The following is a 20,949-nucleotide window of genomic DNA, read 5'->3' as shown; positions in this document are numbered from 1 at the left end:
TCAACCACTTTTTGCAGCAATTGGGGCCGTATGTCAGCAATAACGCGCCGAATATTCTCTTCCAAGACGTCAATCGTCTCGGGCTTATCTGCGTAGACAAGCGACTTCACATAGCCCCACAAGAAATAGTCCAGCGGTGTTATATCGCACGATCTTGGAGGCCACGCCACAGGTCCACGGCGCGAGATAATGCGCTCCCCAAACGTTTCCTTCAATAAATCGATTGTTGCGTTGGCTGTATGGCATGTAGCGCCGTCTTGTTGGAACCAAAGGTCGTCCACATCAACATCGTCCAATTCAGGCACGAAAAAGTCATTAATCATGGCTCTATAGCGCTCTCCATTGACTGTAACATTATGGCCGGCTTCATTTTTAAAGAAATATGGACCAATGATTCCCTCTGCCCATAGAGCGCACCAAACAGTGACTTTTTGAGGATGTAACGGCGTCTCAGCAATGGCTTGTGAATTAGGTTCACTCCAAATGCGACAATTTTACTTATTGACATACCCATTCAACCAAAAGTGAGCTTCATCGCTGAACAAAATTTTCTTCGATGCGTCGCGCGAACCGAACCATTATTTTCGTAATAAATTTGCACGATTTGCAAACGTTGTTCAGGTGTAAGTCTATTCATTATGAAATGGCAAACCAAACTGAGCATAAATCAAGTGACAGCTGTCAAAAAGACCATCTACGAAAAAAGTAGTGCCAACTTGAAGACCTAACCTCTAAAAAAACACCCTTTATTATATATTACATAAATTTTTTTTTTTTATTATTACATTGTAGCTAGTTAACTTTGAATTTAATTTTGTGCAATACAACTAAATTTAATAATGCTCTGCACAAGACTTGCATAAATGTGGCCTACTGCGTGAGCTGGTGCGGTTTTTTTCTTTTCAGCCTTTCTTTCAATTTACCGAATTCAATTAGAGCTAAGGCTTCGCCGTTTACATGGTGGCGTAGTCTTTCCATATGAGACTTAGCGTTTACATATGTTGATCGAAGTGGCAGCTGATTCGATGCCAAGGTCGCGTTCGATGTCGGTGTTGCAGACGTACCAAGCTGCATTAACCGCGCATCGTAGTACCTTATTTCGGAATCTTTGTATGGATTTTATATTGGTTGAGCATGAACAGCCCCATAGCTGGATCCCATAGATCCAAATTGGTTGAAGCACCTACTTATATAAAAGAATTTTATTGTGTATGGAGAATAAGAATTTTATTAAAAATATGGGCAACCAATCAGCCTTGCCCATATTTACCTAAGTGTTTGGTGGTCTTATGGTGCGGGATTTGCACGCCGTTTATGTGTATTGGCAGATATTTGATTTTCTTTTGTGTGAAGTCTAAATGAACACTTATTTTATTTAAATAAATTTGAAGCGATAAGATCTTTTGGGAAGTCCTTCATGAAGTTCAAGTTTTCATGGCAGAATTCCTGTACTTTCAAAATTTAAGCGCATTCAGCGCGATCAGTTGTGGGGAAAGCCTGCAACAATGAACAACAGGCTTTGAGATCGGGAATATTATTTAACTTAGCGAATTCCTTAATGTCTACTGTGATTTCGGAGTGTGTCTTCTCGTCGTTAATATAATCGATAAGCGTCTGTTGGAGTTCATGCTTGGCTTTTGGACTGGCCTGTGCTTTGCGTAATTTTATAATTTCGGCTAGATCTTTTTGGAGAAAAACTTGTTTTAAATATTATATTATTCAGTACATTTGTGTGGTGGGAAAATGTAATTAGTTCACTTTCAAGTCCACCCTTTTTGAGCACATGTACCAGAGGGCATGGATCTCGCTATTTTGAAAGCGAAAAGTACCTCGATCAGGAAGTCGAGAACAATGCCATCTTTAATCAAATGTTCGTTGTTCAGTATCAACAAAACATTTGGGGGCAACGAACCATTAACTAACAGAGCGCTGTCATACGCGCAAGTTTGGTGCGTTAGCTTGGAGTCAAACATTTAATGAATACCAACACCTTCTTCATTTCCTCTTCAAATATGTTCTCGAAGTACTTATATCGACGCATGACTGCGCATCGTCTCAATGTCTTCGTTTGCTTCGGATATGCAATAACTTGAGCGGAGCTTCTCGCCATCCTGGGAGATCGATCCTCCCAGAACTAAGAGACCTCCTGAAATTAATATATCAAATAATACTTCGCCGTAGCGACGGTAGTCTAGTTTGTTACCAGCGCTGTCTAAATTTAGAGATTTGTTTCAAATCACTTTCAGTTTTTTCGACACCAGCAATGACCCCATCACGGAATCCCGTTAAGTCATATTTCTCTCTTTCATCTCTTTTTCTGGTCTTGATGCAGTGGCTATAGTACTGGTCTTTCGATTTTTGGATTCATGCAATAAATTGGATTAAAACAAAAAACAAAATTTAGCTCGGCCGAGAAAATGTAATAAAACTTTGTCTGGATTAAAAACACACACCGCTACTTTGGTTTAATGCACGGAAATAATGTGAAATCACAACGAAATGTCGCTGCCGTGGTAAAAGCTGCTAAGTCTTTTTGGAAAAATGTTACAGTCGAGCGAGAAAGCATCGTTAAGCGGTACAAAACTACGCACTAACTTCAAAGTTTGGAAATATCTTTTTGTGACCCCTTTGCTTCCCAAACACCTAAAAAGGTGTAAGCGTTAGTTATACAGGGTAGGCCATTTAAAGCGGGCCCATTTGTTTCTGAAAAAAAACATTGAAAAAAACATTTTTTTTTGTGTTGATATGAAAAATCATTTATTTTGATTCAAGGAGATTTGTTCCAGCTAGTTTTTGAAAATGATATCCTTCAAATGTTTGCCTCTGGCCTTGATGGCCAAGTGAGTCCTTTTTTCGGCGTTTTCCATCGTTTTGGCCAATATTTCGGCCGGTATGGCGGCGATTTCGCGTCGGATATTGTTTTTAAGTTGAGTTAGAGTCCTTGGCTTGTTGATGTATACCTTGGATTTCAGATAACCCCACAAATAAAAGTCCGGTGGCGTCAAATCTGGTGATCTCGGTGGCCACGGAAAATCACCATTTTTCGAAATCAACCTTCCAGGGAACAATGGCTTCAAAAAATCGATTGTAGCGCGTGAAGTGTGGCATGTAGCCCCGTCCTGTTGGAACCAGTAGCCTTCCATGTCATTTTCTTCGATGATTGGCATAACAAAATCGCGTATCATGGCACGATAACGCTCTCCATTGATGGTGACAGAGGCTCCATTTTCATTTTCGAAAAAGAACGGTCCGATGACCATTCCCGTCATTCCCGTTGTCTGGATGCGTGGCTGGTATTGCTGAGACTACCGTGGTTAATAAATTTTGCGTATAAACGCTGTAAAGTGCTTTTGGATGGCGCACTTTTAACTTTATTTTTTTTTTTAAACGCACGTTGAGTTTTCACAATTGAGAAGTTATTTTGGATGTAAAGCTGAATTATTTCAGCGCGTTCTTTTGGAGTGTACTGCTCCATGGTAAAAATTGTCTTGGACTGACGCTTCCAACGCGCTATGTCATTAGTCGATCTGACGTTCCTGTCAAAAGTTATAGGGTTGCCCGATGGGCCCGCTTTAAATGGCCTACCCTGTATATGTATGTATGTATGATACATTACCCTTTTGTATACTTTATTTATTTCATTGCATTTATTTATTGATGTTGTTGGCTGTACATAAGACTTTAAGCACATCATAATTTATGCAATAATATGGGCACATGATTATACGAAATATTTTAGTTTATAGCTGTAGTAACTTACTGTAATTCATATAAATATTACCTTATAAAATTTTGTATGTTTTTGCTAGGTTTTAAATCATAAATAAAATTTAAAAAGTTTACGTTCTGCAAGTCACTCATTTTCTATTAATTAATTAACCGCAAACTTAGTTGATGCACTAATTTATAAACATACGTATATATCTGACGCCTATACCCTATTTAGGTGTCTGGCCGAGCTTCTTCTCCTATTTATGGCGTGCGTCTTGATGGAGGTGGTTTTATACCGCCTCCGCACGTCAGATAGTTTTTTATGGTATCGTATTTGATGTGCACTTGATGGGCTGTCTATTTTAATGTTTAATTAGTTAAATTATTATTTTTTCATTTATTATTTGCTTTGGAAGTGTTAGCTGTAAAGTTAAGTTTTAGAGTGAATCCAAAACGAATTAAAAAATTAACAAATAATTCGTTTTTCAGAACGTCAAAACGAAACTCACTCACATTTAGTTTAATTTTCATATGAAATATAGTTTTGTAACCTTGCCATTCCAATTCTGCATAAGCTTCGTGAGGCTGCCGTAAGAAAACATTGTCGATACGAGTACGAGTATAGGCCTGCTACTGAACCCTATGTTATACGACATGGATCTTAAGCCTTAAGTCCTATTTAAGCAGGCCCACAGGTCATTTACGAAAATCTTCTCAAATATTTTAATCTTCTCGTACATATAGAAAGGTAATCACAAAGTGGATGTCTGACTGGGTCTTTTTTCATCTAAAATTTACAAAGATTTTAAAGCAAGTCGTTATAACAAAATAATTTCCAAAACCATTATTTTCGTAATAAATTTGCACGATTTGCAAACGTTGTTCAGGTGTAAGTCTATTCATTATGAAATGGCAAACCAAACTGAGCATAAATCAAGTGACAGCTGTCAAAAAGACCATCTACGAAAAAAGTAGTGCCAACTTGAAAACCTAACCTCTAAAAAAAACACCCTTTATAAGGTGATATAAAATTAATAACCCTATCGGTATATTAAAATTTTTGCAAATGGCGTCGTATAAATGATTTCTTGTGAGCTAGACAGCTACATTATACAAACCAAGGCGTATTAAGTCCTAAAGTTGGCGTCTTTCCAAAACAGTTACTTTATTTTTCGTTTAATTTTGACAAGTCAGATGTCAGGAGAAATTGCATGTTTGCGAAAATTCAGTAAGCCATTCACTGAATAATATTCCGAGATTTAAACTGAACAAACTAATGAGTACAAAGTGCCGCGTATTAATTATGAAAAACAAATTAATATAAAGCCTCCATCATTCAAAATCATTTTGTTTCTTTATTTAGTAAAAAAACTTAACAAAAATTGGATTTAAAACCATTGGATGATTAATTTTGCGCCAACTTGTATAAAACTAAAACAACTAAAATACATGTTAACATACATAAGTGCGAGTTCATCTATTTAAATATTTTTAAAAGTTAATACTTTCCATTTCATTCCAATACGAGAAATCAACAAATTTTGTCAACTTTTAAATCGTTTTATTTTTTACGACTCCCACTTAAATGTGGAATTCACTGCTCTGTTAACCTGAATACATCAACTACTTGTATTTACCTTTTTCGGCAGCCAAGACATAAAATGGAATTATAATGTCGGATTGAAAATGTGCTGAAAGCGAAGACTCCAAATGATTTATCGAATTAAATACAAATTAACATCCGCACGTACATACATTCGTATGCATATGATGGAAGATTTTCACCTGTGATGATATAATGCCTCAATGTGCTTCTGTTTAAGGCGAAAACTACAAAACTATTGATAAAATACCAGCTTAATTATTTGATTGCTGGCAGAACACTCGTAAACATTCCGCTTAAGGTGGCTTAGCTTTAAATTCATACGCATGCCATCTTTGGTTAGACATAATGACGACTCAGATCTCAAGAAACTAATGCAGCTATAAAAGAATGGTAAATGCTGCCGAGCTTTTTAAACTTGCATCGGTCTTGCATTGAGTATCTGGAGTACGAGTATATAAATTGTGTCTGCTCATGATTACCATGAGTTTCCGCCTGGAAGGTGCGTTGCTAGTTGTAAGTATTTATTTACTGTAGAATTTTGATTCATATATTTATATTTAACTGATATTATTTTAGTATTGCTGTCTTATAGGATTACTGCGGGCAAAATCCATAGAAGAACTTGATAAGAGTGCCAATGAAGACTCGCAAGAAAATTCTTCGCACGAGTTAAACAAAAAGAATGGGAGCTCTGAAGAAATAGATAAGAATGAAGATTTGCTCAAATCAAAAGAGCTATACAATGCCGAATTCTTGACTTTCACTGCCCCCGAAGAAGATGAAGATGACGTCGACGAAAAAATTGACGAGTTGCTAGGATTGATAAAGTCACGGCGTGTATTACTCATTGAAGCGCCCGAAAACACGACGATAATTGAGTTCAATGGCGATGTAGAAGAAAGTGAAAATATAGCTAAGTCACTCGCACGGCGAAATAATACCGGCGAAAACGTGGACGAAATGAGAAATGGCCCCACTGAGGCGACTGAAATTGGTGCAGAAGATATTTCAGAAAGGTAGGCGCAATGGATCTGTAAACTATATTTTTTACTTCGTGGGAATTTCCAAAGTGTGGATAGTTTAAAAAAATTTGTTTACGTACCTTTGTAAAGATACGAGTACATATACAATATAATATAAAGTTCATAATACGTACATACGATAAGTAAGTATTTATTGTTGGGCATTTTATTTTAATTTTAAAAGGAGGTGTTTTGAGGAAAAAATAACTTCGTAATTTCAGCAACATATAATATATGTATATAAACGGCTCGATAGCGGTTGCTTGAACTAGGAATCGGTAATAATTGCAAAGAAGCAGTCGAGTGAGCATGGAGAGGATCTCAGGCAAGATTGGGGAATCGAATACAAGAAGACCGAAGTTGTAAAGTAAAAAAAAAAATTTAATGGCTGGATATATCCTATGTATTGTATTTTGATATTCATATTAACATACACTTAAGAGTCAGTGTAAGTACTTAAACCGATACTTTAAAGCGATTTTTTTCGTAAAAAAACATACACAGCATCTTCAAGTATAAACATCAAAAAAACTAAGAAAAGCGTACTCGTAGATCGTAGTGTTAGCGTCGAGCTAAAAAAGCTTAAAGTAGTAGAAAAAGTTATACTCTCAAACAGTATGAAAATAATTTTTTGAGTACAAAATAAAAAAAAAAGAAATTTTAATTAAATTTCTATTTGCTATTTACTTTTATGGCAAATGCTGTTCAATTCAACGTCATTATTCCAAATATCTATCGCATTTGCCTTCAAAACTGCCACCGTAGGGTTTCTTTGCTCATATAGGTATAAGGCATGAAAACTATCCATACCGATAACTATGAATTGACAGTTGAGAATTGCGAACTGTGTTGCCATTTCTGTTCAGTGAGGTGTGGCAAGTCATCGTGAATCGTTGAATGCTAGAACATCGCTTTTAAATTGTGGTAATTTACTTTGAAAAAAAAAATCAGTTCGCGAAGTTTAGAGAGTACTGGTGTGGTGCTTATTTCTTTCGAAATCGTTACGATAAATGGCGAGCGCTATCACGCCATGCTGACTGCTGAATTTTTTTTGTTTCCAAAAATCAGCAAAACAGCGATGCCATACGGCTAAAATTGTACTGGTCGAATGGACGACATGCTATGACATTATCTGTCAGATTATAATAAAAAAAATCATTTCAACAATTTCTGTTTTGTCTTATGATTTAAGTTCTGAAGCTCTGAAAGCCAAGATTCATGGAGCATCATCCTGCATAATAGCGTATTGGCATCGGTATATGGCGATAAACATTTTTCAGTACTTTTATTTTTTAGGCAGAATCAATTATTCCTTGAACAAAATATTATTGGACTAGAATCTTTCGATTTAATGCAGCTACAGAACACTAGTAAGGGTAGATTTTTAATACAAGGACAACACAATCATCTGATTACAGTACATTTTGCCTCCTGTGAACGAAGGTTTTGCTTCGCTAACCGCTTCAAAACGACAATAATCGAAAAAATAGTTTAAGGCCAAATATTGCTGAATATTAGAGAAAACAGCAAAATTCTAAGGATGACCTTAATCCATGAATTTTGGAGTAACTCTTATAATTTAACCGCTTTTGACGTATTGTTCAAGTTAACTTTAGCTTTTTTTGTTGGGCGCCTGCAAGTCATTCCATTTTCCTACGAACGGCGACGCAGCGTGGCCGATGGCACCGTGATACCAGAATCATTTAGTTCTTTTGGAATGACTCGGTAGTGTATTTCGACTCTCCATAGCTTTCTGTAAGATTTTACGGTCGGTTCTCGGTGTTGTCTTATGAGCTTTCTTCTATTACTTTGGCAAAGTAGTGGCAACATTTTTTAATCTGGACTTTTTTGCAACATTTACCATGGGCGCCTTCGACACATCAAGTTTTTCAGCTGATATGAATAATAAGTATAACCTTACATTTTTTTGTACCATTTATTTCTTGTTTTTACCCATTATTCGTCACCAAGTTTCGACAAATAATAATATAATAAATAATCCTTAGTTACTTCCGGTATATTAAACAAGTAATGCCATAAACTCAAAAATTCAAGAATTTCGAAAAATCATCATCGGTCATAATTCGATAGGTAAACATTTTATGTACACCCGTCTCTTAGTGTTGGCCTTCGCTTCGCTTTGACCACTAACTGAAAACATATGGATATCTATATGGGAACGCCAACATAACAATGACTTATCAAAGAGGAGTGGATGAAAGCTGGTAAAATTTTTTGCAGCATTTATTCTAGACATCGCGTGTTTTGCGCTTAGCCAACTCCTTTTTATAGCAAAAACGGAAAATGAGAAGAGAACGACCAACATTTTTTTCATTCTTAAATGCAACTAACTTCTCATTGATTAAAATATTTTTAAATTGGCAATTTATTACCGAACTTTTTACATCACCCAATATTTTCAAATTCCCCTTAAGCTAATATCTACATTTCGCGGTTTTCTATTAAAAATGTTAGCTCAACTTAACGTATAACTTTTTCCTTCCTGTGTCAATAGTTGCTCAAGGGCTACAAAAACTCGATTTTTTTTACTGCAATCGGTAGATATATTATAGGAGAATATGCCCCCTAAATTTTATAGCGGAATTCAAAGTGATTTCGGAGTTACAGGCCTGTGTACCGTCCTTCTTTTTTGTTTCAGGTGAAAACTACGACCGCAATCTTATACGCCGTTTTACTAGCGCGCAACGAGAAGCTGTGCGAGATCCCTCATATGTCCGCCATTTTTTTTTATTTTGTTAAAAAATTGTTTATTACTCGTCAACCATGCCTTCAAATAAAGATTAATCCTGTGTGCAAAAGATTATTCCTGTGTGTCGCTTTTTTGCCTTGAAAAAAAAAATTGAGAAAAAACACCTTGTTTTGAAATAGAGGCCCCTCTCAATGCAGCGCTTTTAGCGCTGGCAAATACTCGTAACTATTGCTTGGTGTCGCTTCGTTCGAGTAAATTAAATTGTTAACTGAAGATGCAGCCAATTGCCCATTTATGTGAGCAAAGATGTTATCTCCGAATTGTGGAGCATTGTTAGTGTAGCCACCGAATAATTTCGATTCGATCGAATAGCCGCCTGTAGTGTAGCCATCATTGCTTCCAATCGTAAGAGCATTGTTGGTAGGCACCCCATAAATCTCATGCCGCTGAAGTTGTGACTGCGGCTGTGCTTGTACGGTGACCTGCGATTGTGAGTCAAAACTCAACACTGGTGCAATACCACCAAAAGTGTTGTGCGTAGTGCCTTGAATGCTGTCAAACTGAGCCTGTATTGCTCGTTGAGCGTTCCATGCATCCTCAGGTGTCCGATATTTTACAAAGTGTACTTCTGGTTTGTGGGAACGGTGATATTGCACAGCATTCAGTTTATTTGCAAGCTCACTCAAATCGTGCTGTTTCTGTAGCACAAAAATAGCAGTTTGCTGGTCTTGCGCCTGCTTGGCAAGTGAAATTGCCGCATGCTCAATACCACGATTTTCTGGCGATTTGATAAAAATAACTCGCATATTCTTCCTAAGTGTCCCGGCGACCTTTTGAGCTTCTTGAAATTCCTGAAAATCTTCCTCAGGTGCGGAAAAAGAGAAGAATTCTTTGTTATAGACCGCTTCTTGTGCTGGTGCGTAATGTTTTTCGGATGATTGTTGCTGTATTATATTCGCACTAGCAGGCACCTGTGAGGTAGCCTCGAAGACTTGTGGCAAATAAACTTGACTCGGTGTTTGCAGCGGCGCTGGTGGTTGGTAGTTATAGCCGTTGGGAGCGGCCACGCAACCTGCTAGAAAACATGCAACCTGCAAAGGGAGAACTGATGAGTTTATTTCAAAGTGTATGTATATATTCAATAGCTTACCACAAATAATTTCATTGCTTCGGAAATGTGGGGACGTTGGCCTTTTGATTCGTATTGATTTTTAGAAGAAAACTGCAATAGTTTTATACCAGCGAACTGGCGAGCTTAATGAAGCTCCCAGTTGGTTAAAAGGCTAGCTCTTTCCTTTTAAGTAATGATGTATTTGGAAGCCACATTACCCAAATATGGTGCTCATAGTTTTGTAGGTCAAGTTTGGCTTACATCTTTCTATTCACGAATTTTGTAACATAATATGGAGCTGGCATATGGCTGGCTCGATTTGGCTTTGCGCGAACCTTAACACAACATGGCAGCATCTAAAAACAAATCATTCAAAATTTTAAGTTCACTTGAGGCATGTCTGCAAATGAGTTGTTGGCCTTGACTAAATTAAATTTTTGCTTGGGTTAAATTAGTTATGAAATATATCTTCCCTTGAATGATTTTTGGAATGTTTGGCTAATTACAAACAATTCACCTTTAGTAGATTAATAATTGATATAATAATTTCTTTAATATTAGAAGCAAATACACAATTTTTATGACTAAAAGGCATTCGTAAGTGCGAGTATTGGTCACAAATTAAAAAAATTAAAAAATGTGTGCACTTTTTAAGTAATCAAGGTTTATAAGCAAAAGTTATACTTTTAAGAAGTAGAAGTGGCTAATTGAATTAAACAAAGTATAACCCATTTAGTTTTTGTCGCTCCAGATGTCGCACTACAAGCAAAAGCGAGTTTCGTGAACCACTTGTCTGCGGTAAAACAAAAGCTTGCAAAGTGGTGCATACAAATGAATGAAAAAAATGCAATCAAGTTACTTTTACGCCAAACAAACACAATGGTCCACCATTCAATTAAACTACGTAAAAATCCCACAAAGTGAATGTGTCACTTACTTTAGAGTCCATCTAGACAGGCGGCTGACTTGGCGAAAGCACATCGAAACTAAAAAACGCAACTGAAACTAACAGCCAGTGGTCGCCAAAGATTCTCGACGCTAATATTTACATAGTTCCCACTTATCTATATACATAATTCATTCAGTGACAATTTAAAAGTTTGCTTAGTGACGAAATGAGCCAATGAAATGAGAATGACGCAAAAGCCAAAGAATTTGTAGTTTCAATAAATTCTTTCAATGTTTTATTTATTGGACTATAAGAGCCAGAAACCATTTTTACTCGGTCCAGAAAGAATAAATCATTATTCCGCTTTAAAAGAATAGGTCAATCGATTACACCACTGATGATATTAAAAATAAATCATAGTGAGATAATACTCCTTCTATTTTGCAAAGATTTCAAGTTTAGTTAGGCACATTTTGCATCATACGAAGGAATGGGATAAGCAAAATTAAGTGATCTGAGAGCGAAACGAACTAAATTATTTTAAATTCGTTCAAGTCTATTAGGACGGTAAGTCATGACAGTATATTCCAATTTGATCCTGCAAGCGAGTTAAATAGAAACTTTAGCGTATACTGATTAGTAAAATCCGAACCAAAGCGTTGGATCAAGGCAAATGTTGGATATGACTAAGAAATTATATAATTTAAAGGGCTCGGAAATAAGAATTTCAAATTTCAATATGTACACTTAGGCTCAAATATTCATGTGTAATGTTGAGACGCCATTCCTTAATCAAATTTGAAATGAAATGGTTAAAGTACCACTCTGGCACTAAAACGCCAAGTAGCACTAAAACGCGATTTTGATACCGTTTTGAGACCTCCAACAGACAGGTGTCTACAGCCAACCTGAGCTGTTGATATAATGGAGAAGATTGATGGGATTTAGTTGGCGCACTGCCCCAGGCTATCAAAGAAAGTAACGCCTTGTAACTATAGTCGTCTAACAGCCAAACCAGGACATTTACAGAGAAAGTGCTCAACAGTCTCCTTCTCTGAAGGGTCCCCACAACTTCTGCAATGAGGGTAACCCTAGTTTTTTCGCGTCTGTGCCGATCGTCCAGTGACCGGTAAACACAGCTACAAGTTTGGAAATTGAATGGCCAGGAGTATAAAGAACTTTCTGAGTCTTTCGTATATTGTACTGGGACCAAAGGGTTTTCGAAATAGTACATGGAGAAATGGAGCTCCATCTTTTCTGCGCTTTCCTCAGAAATAATTTGTACAATTCCCCTTTGGCAACTGTCAGGGGGATGTCGATGACCGGGTAGGAGATCTCTGAGGCCAATTCAGTCGACCTCTTCCTAGCAAGCTCATCAGAAATTTCATTTCCCTCTGTGTTCCTATGTCCTGGAAACCAGATCAGAGAAATGTTACCCTCACTTTCAAGAGATTTGATCTCCTCCTTACAGGAGCTTACTAATTTGGTTTTACACCATAGCGTCGACAGAGCCTCAAGCCACCATGACTACCGGAAAAAATTTTATTATCGCCCTCGCACGCACTTTCTCTGAGGATTCTGCATGTTTGAAGGATCGCAAAGAATTCCGCCTGAAAAACTAAGCAGTATTCGACAGCTTTAAGCAAATACAATAGATAAATTGACCTCAACATTTGTATCCCTGAAATGGTGGCGATGGTAAATCGCCTATCTCGCGTGAAATAAAAAATAAACTTCTTTCAATTAAATATGTTTTTTTTACTTCTTAAATAATCTCATAACAGAAAAGTCAACAATAAAATATTTAGAAAAATTCTAAAACCGAAAAGCCCTCAGGATAGCGGCAGGTAAGTATGTCGCTCTTGGTGCAGCTGGGCCTTTGCCTCCCGAAACTCTACCACCCGATCCAAGTCCACTGAGAACACCTCCAACTCGTCCGACATCACCTGAAATTCCGCCAGCAGGGCCAGAGATACCGTCGCTATCACCAGAAGGAGCATTGCGAGCAGCTGGAGATGCAAAGTTGTGAACTGGAGCAGCTCCACCATCGTGCGATTGTGAAGGTCCATCCAACTGATCATATTGCGATTGAATGGCCTTTTGAGCGTTAGCCGCATCTTCGGGAGTGCGATATTTCACAAAGTGTACTTCGGGTTTGTGGCTCTGCAAATCATGTGAAGCTTGCAATTTGTTAGCTAAGTCACCCAAATCCGCTTGTTTCTGCAACACATAGATAGCGGTCTTCTGTTCGGAAGCATGTTTAGCCAAGTTGATAGCGGCCTTTTCCAAACCGTTGTTTTCGAGTCCCTTGATGAAAATAACACGTAAATTCTTCTTTAATGAATTGGCGACCTGGTCGTTGGATTCTGGTTCATTGAAATCACTTTCATCAGCGGTGTATGTATAGAATTCCTTTTCGTATGCCGCTTCTGCTGGGGCGCCAACTGAGCTACTGCTACCAGGTGCGCTGCCACTGCTGCCACCGCTGTAATCACTGGGACCAGAAGGACCTGAGCTCGAACCACCGTCAATGCCATAAGATGGACCACCTCCAAAACCTCCCAATCCACCGCCTAATCCGCCAAGACCATTGCCTAAGTTGCCGAAACTTCCAGATGAACCGCCGCTTGGACCTCCGACACCTGCAAGACCTCCAAATCCACTCAATGGTCCACTACCCAAGCCGCCAAGACCACCACCAATACCGCCTAGACCTCCTGAAGAACCAGGTAAACCTCCGCTGCTACCACTCCCAGGAATGAAGGAAAGACCACTATCCGAGTGCCCCACTGGTTGATAGTTGTAGCCTAATTTATCGGCGGTGGCCAAAGCCACAAAACACATAACCTTCAATGAAGAAACACTTAGTTCTGCTCATATGACTGATATCCTTTATTTGTAAAGAACTCACCATAAATGCACGCATGTTAAGAAGGAAACTATGCTTTTTAATTGAAGACTTCTGATTGAGTATAACAATCGGATGGCAACGAGTCAATTTATAGTTGAATTCGGCCAAATCTAATGAATAAGTGAGCTATGTAGAAAATCTAAACGGTGTTCTGCAAACATTATTCTTCAATAAAATGCTTCCTATTTATGTGAGGGAAATAACTGTATATATGTGCAAATATTCATATACCTAGAATTTAATTCTTCTCATTAAATACAAATTACCATTTGACGAAATTGAACGAAATCAAACGAGTACTGTTGTTTTTTATAGTTCCGTTATATTAATTTTTCTATTAGCTTTTGACTTGAACTGTGGGAAAAGCACAAAGTTCGATGAAACTATGCTAATTTTTGATAAGCATTGAAAACTTCATATGACTGTTTTTGGCCGCTTGTCTAAGTTTTACTCTATTTTGCAAGCCATAGTTGTTGAACATCCTTCAACATCGAATCGAATTATTTGCATAATTACTTATAAATTTAAATGTCATTTGAGTCATATGATTCTTGTGTATTTGTGCACATACATATATACATAAATATTTATAAGTATAGCATATAAGATTATATGCGCGTGTCTGGTATTATTTATAGAAAATACTTGTCTTAGTAACGGAGCGGATACTCTCGAATTGCAAATGGTAAAGTCTGCTGCAATTTTGAACAAATATACGAGGTGTGTTTAAAAATTAAGGCGTTTAAAATTTGGCGGGTAGCATATATTAAATTTTCGACGGTCGAAATATTAACGTTTGTTAAAAATTTGCCTAAGGACCCCTAGGCAATTTCCTAATTTCTTAAAATGCAAAAATCACAAAAAACTCGCCCAATCTAGACACTCTTTTTTCAACTAAATGACCTATTTAGTTTGTTTTTGACCGATCCAAGAGTTAGACATATTTTGGAGCTCGACGATTTTCTGCTACCGAAAAAACCTCAAAAAAATTTTATTTCTTGGGCAAAAACAACACCATTGGGCCTCAGCCACCATTTAGTTTCTTAAAAACCACTCTCTAAGTTTTACCTTTTCTAAGCTGAAGAAGTAAGCAAAGCGATTGGGCCAGGCGGTGAGCTAGGCCAAGGCGATGTACCTCCTGTCATCAAACAAATATATACGACTGTGCTTATCGGCCTCTATGTCACTGTTGACATTTACAGATTTGGAGGAATAAATATTATGAATAAAGTCAAGGACTAAGTCTACATACAGCACATACAACGAATTTAGTAGTTATGAGACAGGGACAAGTTTTTACTATTTTTGTGTTTCTTATTTCTTTTTATGAAAATAAAGCTCATTTTCTCGCAAGAACTTAGAACGAGCATGTAAATTTTTGAAGTGAAACTTCTTTAGCGGCGGTCTGATATTTGAGCGAGAATGGAGAGTGAATTGGAAAAAATGTAACGTTTAGAGATTTCGTTACGCAAGAGAGAACAAAAAATACAACGTAGAGAGAAGGAGAAAGAGAGCTATAGATTTTCTATACCTAAGACATAGGCTTCGTTGTAAGACAGAGTTTACAGATATATAACATAGAGAGAGAGAGAAAGATAGCTATACATCATAATGTTACACGACAGAGAAATTGCTGGTCATGTTGCAGCCCATATAAACAGCCCAGTAAAACAGCGGTACCAATCGGACGACGCACATCAACAATCCCGCTTAACAACAACAAAACGATTAACGCTAAACGATCATATTTACCATTAGTTTGTGCTTGTGCGACGACCATTCACAAGTCTCAGGGAAGCACGTATTCTGAAGTTGTTTACGAATATGATAAAAAACATTCGCAATCGTTAGTTTACGTTGCTTTATCACGAGTCACTTGTATTGAAGGCTTGTGGATTATAACGAATGGAAATGATTTTAGATTCTACCATGGTCGACGAGCATCAGTCAGTATGTCCCATTTACAAGATGAATTCCGGAGACTATCGTTAAATAGACTGGAAACTGTGGATAAACAAATAATCGATTTCATGACTAAGAGAAGAGGGCTATCTGTATATACTCTTAATTGTCAGAGCCTACGAGCACATTCCGCAGATTTAACAGACTCTGTCATCCGCAAATCGAGTATAGTACTTTTGTCCGAAACTTGGTTAAACGATCACGAGGATACCAAATTTCAATATAAGCGACTAAATGTTAGAGCTGGCGGTGTGGCAATCTGCCACAATCAAGATGGTAGCGTAAATATCGTCACACCAAACATGGAAATGACTGCAAGGTAGTCTCAGCAATATGCATCAACAGTCACACCAGTTGGCGATGTTTGCATTGCAGAATGTCAAACGATGAATGGAAAAACTATTGTCATAGCCGCCATCTATATCTCACCGAACCAAAATCTTGATGACATAATATATTTCATTCACCGCTCACTACTGGTTTACAGCCACGCAGGTGCAAATTCACTTGGAAGAGGCGAAGACAAAATTCCATTGATTCTCGGGGGAAATTTCAACGTAAATTTCGGATCCAATGATTCTTTGCCGTTGATTCAATTTCTTCGACATTCAGAACATTCGGTTTGCAGATAAACAGTAACCCCTAAGAATCAACAACAAAATCCGGAACTACACTAGATGCAATTTTCACACGTTATCTAGAAAATATTGAATCACATATTTACATTTCATATTTCAGCTATCACAAACCAATTATATCAGTATTACCAATTGAACCATCAACAGATGATAGCATAATGCATATATAGTTAATAAAATCGAATTTTGGTTACACAAATTTTATACTCTCCTTCACTTCCTCTCTCGCTCTTCCTCTCTCTCTCTCTCTCTCTTATTCACACACAGAAGTTTCACTTCAACCACGTTCACGATGCTGCACATGATTTTTTTTTTTTTTTCAAAATTGCAAACTTCCTAATCAGAGTTTTTAGAAAAATTCCGAGTGTGCAATTTTATAGCCTACAGTGTGTTGGTATGTGCAAAATTGAAGTTCAAGTTTGAAGTAGCTCTATAATAGCATTGATTTCTGAGCATTGTTTTCTGGCGATATTGGGCATTTTTTCCATATCTTAAAGTTAAAAGTTGCGAAGTCCAGTTTTTCAAATTTACAGAAAAGAATAAAAATAAAAAAGTAATTTTTTGTTATTTTAAAACAGCTCTAATTCATATTCCTCGCATATCCAAGCTAAAAGAACTACAAACGAATCGACTTCCACCACGCTGTTGAAAAGCTTTTGTATCCTTCGGGTCTGATAACATATTCGATGAATATTTTTGACTTAGCAAAGTTGCTTATTATTGAAAAGAAACAGTCAAAAGTATAACAGGTAGTTTAGTATTTTAGGAAACGAAGTCTTTTTATATTTTTCTTGCTTCTTTCATTAAAATAGATGTTTTTGGAAAAAGTCGACTCTAAGCTAGCAATAGAACGAATGCGAAACATTTTTATGCCGAAGAAAACGTCCACTGGGGTAACAGTCGCCTCAACATCTAATTTGTCTTAGCCGGAGGCAAGTAAATTTTATCAGGAGTGATGTGATGCTCTCATTGAAAATAAGGCATTTCTCACAAAATATTAAGTTGTTTCGCCAGTATTTGCTCCTATTTTTATTTGATCATAAGATACCCTAAATTCGTGTAAAGTTCTAACTGGTACGACTTGCATATAAAAGAGTTTTATGAGGAAGGGAGGAATATACTAGGTGCGCAACTAAATTCCCGCTGTTTGTCAATAGATGCCGACAGCAGTGTGGGCTAGTCGATTCTAACATAACCTAAACGTCATAAACCAAGCTTCGACATATGGTAAACAATGGCTTCGACACATTAGTTATTTTGTTTTAGTATCATATACTTTTGGTTTTACGATTCAGCGATTCGGGTTTTATCTCCTCAAGCGCATTTAATTTCATGTTTTACACAAAATTGGATGCATTTTTTGCGGTAGCAGAAAATCGCCGAACCGCACCACACTTGTCTTATTTATGCCTCTCGCAAAAACACTAAACATGCTATACGAGTATTCTTAAAACCGTGGACATATCTTCGACACGAATGTACCAACATAAAAAAATAATAATCGAAAGACGGAAGTACGTAGCCTGCGCAATTTGAAAAATCACCTTATTCGTTTAACACACCTCGTATGTATGTTCTTTAAATAAAAATAAAAAACTGTAAGTTTCGTTAATAAAATTTAGGATATATCTTTATTTCTTTCACACCTTTTTTAGTTATATTTGAAATTCAGTAAAATGGTGTGCTAAAATAGCAGTTATAAAAACGAAAACTTTTTTTACTTAAAGCTAACATATCTATTTAACAAACTTATTAAAAACAAAGTTGTTACATTGCGAGTCCTTAAAAACTACAAGGCATCATTTTGATTTTCTTTTTTGAAATTTTAGTTACTCATACTAGTCTTTTGGCAGCGTATTGACTGTTTCACAAACATGGTTGCAGAAACTAATTAAAGAGTAAAATAAAACTTAAATCCAAAAAGAGTATCAGTTTTTCTATTTCATTCATTTACAGTTTCACTGCAATATCCGCAAATATTTCGTGCTACATTGCAGGCATATTCAGAATGGGACTAATGCTGAAGTATAAGTAGACTTAGAACTAAATTTTTATTCGGTATTCAGTATTCAGTAGAGTGGGGCGAAAAAAAATTTTTTTAGGATCGAATCCTAATAGTGCGTAAAAGTTGCACTGTTAGACTAATAAAGTGTGTGCCTAATTTCAGCACAATCGAACGATATCTTGTGTCGCCAGCAGAGGCCTCAAATTTTGAAATTTTAGTTTAAATTCTAAACAATTTTAACTTCTTTCTTGAAAATACTGTTTGTTATCATACCGGTATATGTTAAATACAAATTTTATATGAGAAGGCCCACCGAAACAATTTAATTCACTACACTCCACTCCGTTTGTTTGATCAAGCAAACGTTTATGGAGCTCCCAGTAGCTCGTCCTTGTACTGCAAGTTGAAAGGAAGTTACAGCAATTACTTTGTCTATTTTTTCTTCCGCTTTATTCGAAAGATATTGTTTCGTATAAAGCATTTAATTACAATATTTTATTAAAAGTTGATATAACGACAATGCCATTAACCAAATTTTCCCTAAGACAAGCGTTTAATTGCCCATTGTTGGGAAGTCCTAAAGATTTGCCAGATCATCAACTACCAAGTTAGAAAGATGTAGTGAGATGTTGTTCTTTTCAAGGACGGGAACTGGGAGTAGAGTCAGAAGGAAACAGAGAACCGGCCTTTTCGATCATAGCCGGACAAGTTGACAAGAAAATCATTTGTATTATAACAAGGCTTCTATTCCCACAGTTTCACATTCACGCGTAATATACATGATAAATGAGTATCATAAAAAATACAGAGAAATTAAAACGGGTTTGTATTCTGCACATCGAAGTCCTGCTTTGAAATTTGAAAAACCGTGCTGATGACTTTAAGGCGAATACTTCCCGACTTTTTGATATTTCAGCTTGTAAATGTCAAGATTTTACAACGTGCTCATGTCCAAGAGAAAAAAAGTTCCTCAAAAAGAGTAAGCTTTTCTGTCAGACCAAAGAAGTGCTCGTATGATATAAATGATTATAGTTTCAAACCGAAATATGCCACTGAAGTTTATCATGGCTTATTCTGCGCGAAATAAAATATTAACTTCTTTCAATTAAATATGTTTTTTTTTTTTTACTTCTTAAATAATCTCATAACAGAAAAGTCAACAATAAAATATTTAGAGAAATTCTAAAACCGAAAAGCCCTCAGGATAGCGGCTGGTAAGTATGTCGCTCTTGGTGCAGCTGGGCCTTTCCCACCCGAAACTCTACCACCCGATCCAAGTCCACTGAGAACACCTCCAACTCGTCCGACATCACCTGAAATTCCGCCAGCAGGGCCAGAGATACCGTCGCTATCACCAGAAGGAGCATTGCGAGCAGCTGGAGATGCAAAGTTGTGAACTGGAGCAGCTCCACCATCGTGCGATTGTGAAGGTCCATCCAACTGATCATATTGCGATTGAATGGCCTTTTGAGCGTTAGCCGCATCTTCGGGAGTGCGATATTTTACAAAGTGTACTTCGGGTTTGTGGCTCTGCAAATCATGTGAAACTTGCAATTTGTTAGCTAAGTCACCCAAATCCGCTTGTTTCTGCAACACATAGATAGCGGTCTTCTGTTCGGAAGCATGTTTAGCCAAGTTGATAGCGGCCTTTTCCAAACCGTTGTTTTCGGGTCCCTTGATGAAAATAACACGTAAATTCTTCTTTAATGAATTAGCGACCTGGTCGTTGGATTCTGGTTCATTGAAATCACTTTCATCAGCGGTGTATGTATAGAATTCCTTTTCGTATGCCGCTTCTGCTGGGGCGCCAACTGAGCTACTGCTACCAGGTGCGCTGCCACTGCTGCCACCGCTGTAATCACTGGGACCAGAAGGACCTGAGCTCGAACCACCGTCAATGCCATAAGATGGACCACCTCCAAAACCTCCCAATCCACCGCCTAATCCGCCAAGACCATTGCCTAAGTTGCCGAAACTTCCAGATGAACCGCCGCTTGGACCTCCGACACCTCCAAGACCTCCAAATCCACTCGATGGTCCACTACCCAAGCCGCCAAGACCACCACCAATATCGCTTAGACCTCCGACCCCTCCAAGACCTCCAAATCCACTCGATGGTCCACTACCCAAGCCGCCAAGACCACCACCAATACCGCCTAGACCTCCTGAAGAACCAGGTAAACCTCCGCTGCTACCACTCCCAGGAATGAAGGAAAGACCACTATCCGAGTGCCCCACTGGTTGATAGTTGTAGCCTAATTTATCGGCGGTGGCCAAAGCCACAAAACACATAACCTTCAATGAAGAAACACTTAGTTCTGCTCATATGACTGATATCCTTTATTTGTAAAGAACTCACCATAAATGCACGCATGTTTAGAAGG

General features: G+C 37.5%; 4 protein-coding genes and 1 pseudogene across 4 annotated transcripts; 1 reads left to right on the top strand and 4 right to left on the bottom strand.

Annotated features, from left to right (window-relative positions):
* Positions 1–1,371: 1,371 nt before the first annotated feature.
* LOC129235628 (protein krasavietz-like) lies at positions 1,372–2,368 on the bottom strand (annotated as a pseudogene).
* A 3,429-nt stretch (positions 2,369–5,797) lies between these two features.
* LOC129235625 (uncharacterized) lies at positions 5,798–6,337 on the top strand. The gene is made up of 2 exons (XM_054869560.1): positions 5,798–5,816; positions 5,910–6,337. The coding sequence occupies exons 1-2, from the start codon at positions 5,798–5,800 to the stop codon at positions 6,335–6,337; spliced, it is 447 nt and encodes a 148-aa protein (XP_054725535.1).
* Positions 6,338–9,237: 2,900 nt separating this feature from the next.
* LOC129235615 (uncharacterized) lies at positions 9,238–10,214 on the bottom strand. Its single transcript, XM_054869548.1, has 2 exons — positions 10,200–10,214; positions 9,238–10,140 (listed from the first exon to the last, which is right to left on the bottom strand). The coding sequence occupies exons 1-2, from the start codon at positions 10,212–10,214 to the stop codon at positions 9,238–9,240; spliced, it is 918 nt and encodes a 305-aa protein (XP_054725523.1).
* Positions 10,215–12,864: 2,650 nt separating this feature from the next.
* LOC129235606 (pupal cuticle protein 36-like) lies at positions 12,865–13,975 on the bottom strand. Its single transcript, XM_054869539.1, has 2 exons — positions 13,961–13,975; positions 12,865–13,896 (listed from the first exon to the last, which is right to left on the bottom strand). The coding sequence occupies exons 1-2, from the start codon at positions 13,973–13,975 to the stop codon at positions 12,865–12,867; spliced, it is 1,047 nt and encodes a 348-aa protein (XP_054725514.1).
* Positions 13,976–19,747: 5,772 nt separating this feature from the next.
* LOC129235600 (pupal cuticle protein 36a-like) lies at positions 19,748–20,939 on the bottom strand. The gene is made up of 2 exons (XM_054869525.1): positions 20,925–20,939; positions 19,748–20,860 (listed from the first exon to the last, which is right to left on the bottom strand). Exons 1-2 carry the CDS (start codon positions 20,937–20,939, stop codon positions 19,748–19,750), a joined length of 1,128 nt encoding a protein of 375 aa, XP_054725500.1.
* Positions 20,940–20,949: the final 10 nt, after the last annotated feature.

The sequence above is a fragment of the Anastrepha obliqua genome, chromosome 1 (genome assembly GCF_027943255.1).
Source record: "Anastrepha obliqua isolate idAnaObli1 chromosome 1, idAnaObli1_1.0, whole genome shotgun sequence".
Taxonomy (NCBI): domain Eukaryota; kingdom Metazoa; phylum Arthropoda; class Insecta; order Diptera; family Tephritidae; genus Anastrepha; species Anastrepha obliqua.
Note: the sequence above shows the minus strand (reverse complement) of the source record. Positions and strands in the feature narration are given on the sequence as shown.